The sequence below is a fragment of the Oenanthe melanoleuca genome, chromosome 18 (assembly GCF_029582105.1).
Source record: "Oenanthe melanoleuca isolate GR-GAL-2019-014 chromosome 18, OMel1.0, whole genome shotgun sequence".
NCBI classification, from domain to species: Eukaryota; Metazoa; Chordata; class Aves; order Passeriformes; family Muscicapidae; genus Oenanthe; species Oenanthe melanoleuca.
In genome coordinates, this window is record NC_079351.1 from 6,943,364 (window position 1) to 6,950,726 (window position 7,363).

At 53.9% G+C, this 7,363-nt stretch overlaps 1 protein-coding gene across 2 annotated transcripts; it reads right to left on the reverse strand.

The window, feature by feature from the left end:
- Positions 1 to 70: 70 nt before the first annotated feature.
- On the reverse strand, positions 71 to 6,348 carry MRPL38 (mitochondrial ribosomal protein L38). 2 transcript variants are annotated; one of them, XM_056505847.1, is made up of 9 exons: positions 6,200 to 6,348; positions 5,004 to 5,183; positions 3,886 to 4,014; positions 3,593 to 3,801; positions 3,209 to 3,281; positions 2,494 to 2,539; positions 2,010 to 2,168; positions 1,529 to 1,665; positions 71 to 535 (listed from the first exon to the last, which is right to left on the reverse strand). In XM_056505847.1, the coding sequence occupies exons 1-9, from the start codon at positions 6,264 to 6,266 to the stop codon at positions 399 to 401; spliced, it is 1,137 nt and encodes a 378-aa protein (XP_056361822.1). In that variant the 5' UTR covers positions 6,267 to 6,348; the 3' UTR covers positions 71 to 398. The 2 variants fall into 2 exon arrangements, with proteins under 2 accessions (XP_056361822.1, XP_056361821.1); XM_056505846.1 differs by having other exon boundaries at positions 4,980 to 5,183; positions 6,200 to 6,288.
- Positions 6,349 to 7,363: the final 1,015 nt, after the last annotated feature.

Sequence of the window (7,363 nt, forward strand, 5' to 3'; positions counted from 1 at the left end):
TGAGCTCCCCAGCTCTGTGCCAGCTGGCCAGGGTAACAGACTCTTCCCAATAAAGACAGCTCTGCCAGCATTGCTCAGAGAGTGTTTAATCAGACTCATCTCTCCAGGAGGACTGCACAAAGAAAATTTGACACAGTCCTGAACCACAGCACTGTGAGAGGAGAAAATCCAGGCTGGCCTGGCTCAGTTTCAGCCTGGCCATGGATTCACTTTGAATGTTCTTGTTAAGCAGCCTCTTGACCACACAGCTGCCAGCCCTGTGAGCACCCAGTGCCAGCTCCCAGCACAAGGGAACTGGGAGCTGAGGGGCTGAGACTTCGTCATTTCCCTCCTGAGGCACTGAGGGGAGCACAGGAAATCCAGGAGCCAGCATCCCAAGGACACAGAGGGAACAGCTGCTAGTAGATGCCATAGGTGGGCTCCTGTGTGTCCCGGTACCTGTCCAGGTACCTCAGGGGCTGGTGGCGAGGGAACTTCACCTGGGGAGGGTGGTAGGTGGGCGGCCGCACGAACTCGAACACGGGCTCCCTCATGTCTGCAAAGGGGGACAGGCTCAGCAGCAGGGCTCACACCTGAACCCCTGTGTGGGTTGATGTGGCCAGAAATGTTAATTCTGTCATCTGTTGAAGCCATGTGGGGCAGTGACCCTGATCTCCTGGCACACATTATCTGCTAATGGGCCATCTTTAAACCAGCTGGGGCAATCATCTTTATCTTTCCACAGCCCATCCTCCCTCCAGGAGATATCTCCTGTTCATGGCCAGTGAGTCCCAGGGCATGACTGATAAAATTCCATCATCCCACTGGGAGATGCTCCAGCCAGGGGAGCAGCCAAGCCTTTCCTACCCAGATAAAAACTGAGATTTTGGACACCAAGGTACTTTCTTTCCACTGGATCCCAGAGGAAAACCAGACCTTTCCACATCAACCCTGGACCTTCAGAGGAAACTGCACCTTCTACAGGAGCACTGCTCCAGCTGAACCACATCTGCCCCTGCAGGAGGATGCAGCCACCATTGAATGGGACTGTGCCAACACCCTGACTGACTGACGGGTGTCAGCTTGGATTCTGACTCTGGCAGGGTTTTGGGATTGTTCTTTGTAATACTGTATTTCTATTTTAATTTTCCTAGTAAAGAACTGTTATTCCTAATTCCCTTATCTTTGCCTGAGAGCCCCTTAATTTCAAAATTATAATAATAATTTGGAGGAGGAGGGTTTACATTCTGCATTTCAAAGAGACACCTCTGCCTTTATTGGCAGACACCTGTCCTTCAAACCAGGACAATCCCACACCCCCCTTCACCCACACACAACCAGGGCTGCTCAAACATGCCCTTGGAGTTATTTTAAAATCCTCATCCAAGAATTAGGGGTTGTTCCTTCAGGCTGTTGTTACTTTGGAGGAGGATGGCTCAGGAAGGGTTTAGTTTGTGCTAAGTTTAGTCTGTGCCAAGACCAAGTGAGAGCCTGCAGCCACAGGGCCATGTCCCACCCACAGACCCCCTTCAACATCCCCATTCCTTACTGAGCAGCTGATGGAAGGTGGAAGTGACAGAGCTGTCCCACTGACACTGGAAAAATGCCAGTCCTGCTGGGGTCATGGCATCCTTATGCTTTGTGTAGAAGTCAAATGTGCTAAAGGTTCTCATCTTCAGGCTATAGCTGGAAACAAGAGACAAGCACCAGGTGAACCTCTCCTTGCAGCAGTACCCTGCTCCACATCACCCCAGAGCATATGCAAGAGGTGGAAAAGAAAGCCACTAAAAGGAAATCCCCCAGTGTCTCCAGGTCTGTGCACACCTCTGGGCAGGACAAACCACTCTCTAACAGCCTGTCCTGTAACAGAACTCTGCAGTGCTGGGATTGTGGCTGCAGAGGACACACAAACCCAAAGCAGCCCTGCAGAACTCTGCAGAGTGACAGGAGCTGCTCTTCTGCTGCAGTGACAGGCCCATGAACCCCACAAGCAGCAGCAGCCAAGCCCAGCACGTGAGCAGAGGAATTACCACGGTGTTGGCCGAGCGTCCTGGCTGAAGTCGATGGGGCCGTGCTGCCTGAAGAGCAGGAAGATGAAGCGGTGGTAGCCTGTCCCCATGGCAGGGAAGGGGGGCAGGTAGTGGCACATCTCCTTACCAGCCTTGATGTCACTGCCTGGGATGTTGGTCCTGAACACAAACACATTTACACTCATTTCCCTTCAGCAGATTCATCCAGGACTGCAAATCATTCTGCCATGCTGTGATGGGATTTCTGCCCCATTTGATAAGAGAACAGATAGTAGAGATTGCTTTCACCAAAGGAAAAATCCCACCAGTGATTGGAGTGCTGAACAGCAGCAACATCTGGAACTCCTGCATCCCTATCAGGACCCAGAACACAGGGCTAAAGGAGCTAATGGCAAGAGCACCAGGAAAAACTGTGGATTCTGAGCTGTTGGAGGAGTTTCTGCCCAGTCCACAAGCACAGAGCACATGGCTCTGATGTACTCACACCAGCCAGTGGAGGTACTCCGAGTCTGCATCCCTCAAATGTCCATCTGCCAACACACAACAGAGAAAAGTGACTTAGGGACACCCTGGTGTCAGCATTGACCCCAAACTGAGAATGCTCAGACCTGCCTTGACCAGAGGGAGCAGCTCAAGACCTCCCAGCATTCCTTCTCTAGCAAAAAATGAACTCATTCCTATAGGACTGAGTTCAAAATGAGGAGCAAAGAACTCTGCAGATCTAATTCCAAGATTCATGAAATCTTGGGCAGCTGCAACCCTTCACTGTCTCTCAGGGTCAACAGAGTCAGTAAAGCTGACAGCAAAGCTGAGGAGTTTGGAGGCAAACAAAGACAGGAGTCAGGAAATTGTTTCCTCTATAGTGTGACACAGGTCCTGTTGGGTCACTGTCCCTTCTTTCAACTGCTACAGATTTGGGGAGGCTACAATCTTTCCTCCACATGTAATATGTTCCAGTCTAACAGATATAACATCACAGAATCACAGAACACTTTGGGCTGGAAGGGATCTTTAAGCTTATCTCATCCCACCCCCTGCCATAGGCAGGGACACCTTCCACTAGACCAGGTTGCTCCAACTTGGCCTTGAACCATTTCAGTGTTCATCATCTCTGTGAAGCCAAAAGAATCAGAAGTTAACCTAAAGCTGAGTGAAATGACCAAGTTTAAACACGTTCCTTTAAAGAACTCGCTGCTCACCTGGATTTGTGAGTAACAGGGTCCAGAGGGAGCCTTTGTCTGCCTCATATGACACTGCAGGGGGACTGGAAGCCTAAAAGAGCAACATAAAGAGAGTGTAAATCATTCACACAACAGCTTCCATGAACTGTGTCTGGGCAAGGCTTGGGCACAACATAGACTGGGCACTGCCAGGCCACTGAGGAATCCACCTGGAGAGCTCCAGGGCATAAATAACCATCAGCTTCCTGACAGACAAGATAGGGACAATCTCTGTTCCTATCACATCCATAAAATGTTTCCTTCAGCACGGAGGAAACACCCTTGTGAAAGGCATCCCCTGGAATGAACCATGCTGGTTGGAAGCACCTGGCAGAAAGAGGGTTCCCAGCTCCCCTCACACACCTCTGATGGAGTCACCATGTTCCCATAGTAGACTGGCACGAGGTGCTCGTCATCCTGGCTGTAGTGCACCCTCAGGGCCACCCAGGGGGTGAAGGTGGCCCCCCTGAACAGGTCCCGGAACACCCCGCAGTGCTTGGCCACGCGCTGCTTGTGGAACGGGCCACTGGTCCTCTCCCACTCAGCCCTGACATCCTCGAGGGGAATGAGCACTGCAAGGAGAGGGGGAGGATGCAGAGGCAGCAGCTGGACACCCAGAGCAGCTGGAGCAGGAAGGGAGGGGCTGGGGCACTGACCAGTCCGGAGCCGTGCCGCTCGCTCCATCTCAGCATTCTGGCGGTTCTCCCTCAGGATCCTCTTTCTTTCCTTGAGCTCCTTTGCCCGTGACAGCCTCTCATGTGGCAGGCCAATGTCTGTCTGGGGCTCTTCAGGGAGGGGTGAAAACAGAGGAGGTGAAACATGAGGAACTAAACACAAACCCCTATGAAACACCTGTGAGTGTGAGACAGAGACTTCCAGAGATCAGGATCACAGAAGGGTTTGGGTTGGGAGGGGCACTGAAGACCATCCACTTCCAACCCCTGCCATGGACAAGGACACCCTGTCTGCTCTCTGTGGCACCACTGGGGCTCCAAGGAATCAATTATTTGCTCCAAGTCTTTTGGCAGGTCCTGCCTCCCTCCCTCTGGAAAACTGCCACCCCTTTGCCCTGAAGACATTTGTACTCTGCACACTTGCACATGGGTGTTGGGAAGGATGAATCAGGAAAACCTTATAAATATGAGTGCTTAGCAAAAGATTCTGAAACCATAAGCGAGATAGAAATGATAGCAGTCTTTGACTGTGGGGCTGAGAGCAACAATGTGAATGCTTGAAGGCCTTTTCCTTTGTTTAGATAATGCCAAATACCACAAATACCAAAAAAACTAGCAGACATCCTCCCCACGTATGACAGGAAAGGTTTGAGCTAAGGTTTAGAGATAAGAAAGCAGTAAAATATGAAAATATAGTGATTCCTATAGGTTACATGCAAATGTTAGAGAATTTGTATCTTGTATTAGATTGGTTAGTGGAAATTAAATATTCAACATAGAAGAAGATTTATTGTGTTGTAAACGGGAAAATCTCTCTCTTACCTCTTACATCGTTTCCCTCTCTTATCTCTTACAACTTCTACCCCAATCTCTCTCTCAGTCCTGCTCAAAGCTGCAGCTGGCAGATCTCAGCAGGGCCCTTTTCACCCACACCCTCTGTAATAAACTGCAAACTTCCAGACCAGAATACAGAGAGCGCCTGAGTCTGTCCTGACCACCGTCCCCCAGCAAAGACTCCCACACACAGGAAAGGGCTGAGCCTGTGCCAGAGCACCCCCAGGTGTTTGGGGACACACCCGTGCTGCAGAGCTGCAGGGTACCTGCAGGGGGGTTGGTGTGCTTGTGGTAGGTGTTCCACCAGTGCTGCTTGCGGCTCTCCAGCCGCGCCTGCCGCAGGTAGCGCCCGAAGCTGCGGTACTTCTCCAGCGCCTCCAGCCGCCCCACGTCCACATCCTCGTTGGGCATCGGCCCCAGCGGGGCTGCCCGCCTCCAGAGCACGGCTGAGGGGACACAGAGCCCACGGGGTCAGAGGGACAGGGCAGGGGCAGGGCCACTGCCACCCCACCTCCCACAGGCACACTCATGGAGTCACGGGAGGGGTGAGGCTGGAAGGGACCGGAGTCATCTGTTCCCAGCTCCCTGCTCCAGCACAAGGCAGAGGTCTGTGTCCAGATAGCTCTGGAATATCTGCAGTGAGGGAGACTCCATGCCCCCTCTGGGTAATCTGTCCAGGTGGAGTTTCCTGGGCACCACTTTGTGTCCCTGGCCTCTGGTGCCATTGCTGGGCCCTGCTCTGCCCCTCCCTGCAGCCAGGGACAGACGGGGTGAGGGCTCCTCTCAGCCCCAGCACCTCAGCCTTCCCCAGCACAGAGCTGCTCCACCCCCAGATCATCTCTCCACAGGGCCCCTCCAGGAGCTCCGTGTCTCTCTCATCCCAGAACTGGACACTGCTGCAGGGGAGGCCTCGCCAGGGCTGAGCAGAGGGGCAGCTTCACTCCCTGACCTGCTGGAAATGCTCTTCCTAACGCTCCCCGGGACACCAGAGCCCTTCTGTCCCTCGGGCACGGTGCTGCTCATGGGCAGCTCATTGTCCACCAGGAGCCAGAGCTCCTTCCCCACAGAGCTGCTTTTCCAGCCGTCAGTCCCGGCCTGTGCTGGTGCTGGGGTTGTTCCTCCGCAGGTGAAGGACCCTGCACTCGCCTCTGTTGAATTTCGGCCAGTTCCTCTCTGCCCTTCTCCCAGCCTGTCCAGCTCCCTCTGAAGGGCTCACAGCACTCTGGGCTATCGGCCACCCCTCCCAGCTTTGTGCCACCAGAGAACTTGCTGAGGAGGCATCGACCCCTTGTCCAAGTCCCTGAGGAACAAATTAAACAACACTGAGCCCAGTACTGAACCCTGGGGGACACCACTAGTGGTAAAGCCTGGCGCCCGGGACACAGCCGTTCGAGAGCACCCTCCCCTTCGCTCCTCATTCCTCGGCGGGCTTCGGGGCTCCCCTGGTTCTCCCGTCTCTCACCGGCCGTGCCGAAGCTCCGCCCGCCGCGGGCCCCGCGAAGCGCCGCGCTCAGCAAGGGCGCCGCCATGTTGTGCGCCGCGCTCAGGGAAGGACCCCGTTGCCATCGTGACGAGCGCTGCGCCCCGCAGGCCTGGCCTGGAAGGCCCGCCCACCACGGGGCTGCCCTTCGCGCCGCCTGACTCGGGCGGTCCCCACGGTGGGGCTGCCCGTGCTAGAGCCTGATTAGAAACGTCCCTACAGCCGCAGCTGCTCCCTCGCCCCGGGCTCCCGCTGAGGGAAGTGTCCCAAACATCCTTCATACCGTGTACAGTTCACACCAAGGCTGAGTATAGGATAAAGCCAGTCCTGCTCCTGCCTTGCTTGTACTCGAGTTCCTGCTTCCCTCTAATCCCTGGGAATCATCTACCTCTGGTATTTTATAACCCGCAGAGACACCCTGCAGTGGTGCCAGCCCCTCTGGGAACACGGGCTCCTTGTGAAGCTGTCCCCAAAGGTGGCATTTTTAAGAGTCCATCGCTCCTGCCAGGCGAACCCCCAGCCACAGATGCCTGTCAGGACTCTGCAGAACAGTCACTTACAGGTGTCATTGCTTGACACTGAAATTACTCCTACACCAAAAGACACTCAGCACTTTTTGAAATGCCACCTTTGGAAATGGCACCACAGTGTTGCCCAAAGGTGGAGGAGGCTGCAGGGCTGTCAGGCAGAGTTTAAACACTGTTTGCCTGAGACACAGCAAATCACAAAGTGCACAATGTCCTCATCAGCAGCAAGAAAGGAATATGTTTCCCAGTACATCGACTCCAAAAAAAAGTGGAAAACAACTTCTCTGAATTGAAGCTGCTGCTGCACCACAGGCAGACCCTTGCTGTGGGCACTGATCACCTTTGCTGGTGCTGGAGCTGCAGTGACACTGAGCAAATGGCACAGCCAGCTCTGCCCTGTGCCAGCTGTGCTTCCCCTGTGGCTGGGAGCAGCAGGAAAGGCTGGATGGCTGTGGGATGGGACAGGGAGCCCATGGGATGGCACTGCAGAGCAAAGCCAGGGAGGTCACACTCTAGGAAACACCAAAATCCAGCTAATTTGAGATCTCCTGAACACTTCATTCTACTTCCCCCACTACTTTACATGAGATCCACTGAAGGCAGCATGTGAAAAGAAAGA

Excerpts from the sequence above, each read along its gene's own strand:
- MRPL38 (XM_056505846.1), bottom strand. The coding sequence starts at position 6,266 with ATGGCGGCGCCCTTGCTGAGCGCGGCGCTTCGCGGGGCCCGCGGCGGG. Across the intron at positions 5,184-6,199 it reads GCGGAGCTTCGGCACGGCCG|CCGTGCTCTGGAGGCGGGCA; the intron begins GTGAGAGACGGG and ends GTGTCCCCTCAG. Across the intron at positions 4,015-4,979 it reads CCTGCAGCTCTGCAGCACGG|AGCCCCAGACAGACATTGGC; the intron begins GTGTGTCCCCAA and ends CCCTCCCTGAAG.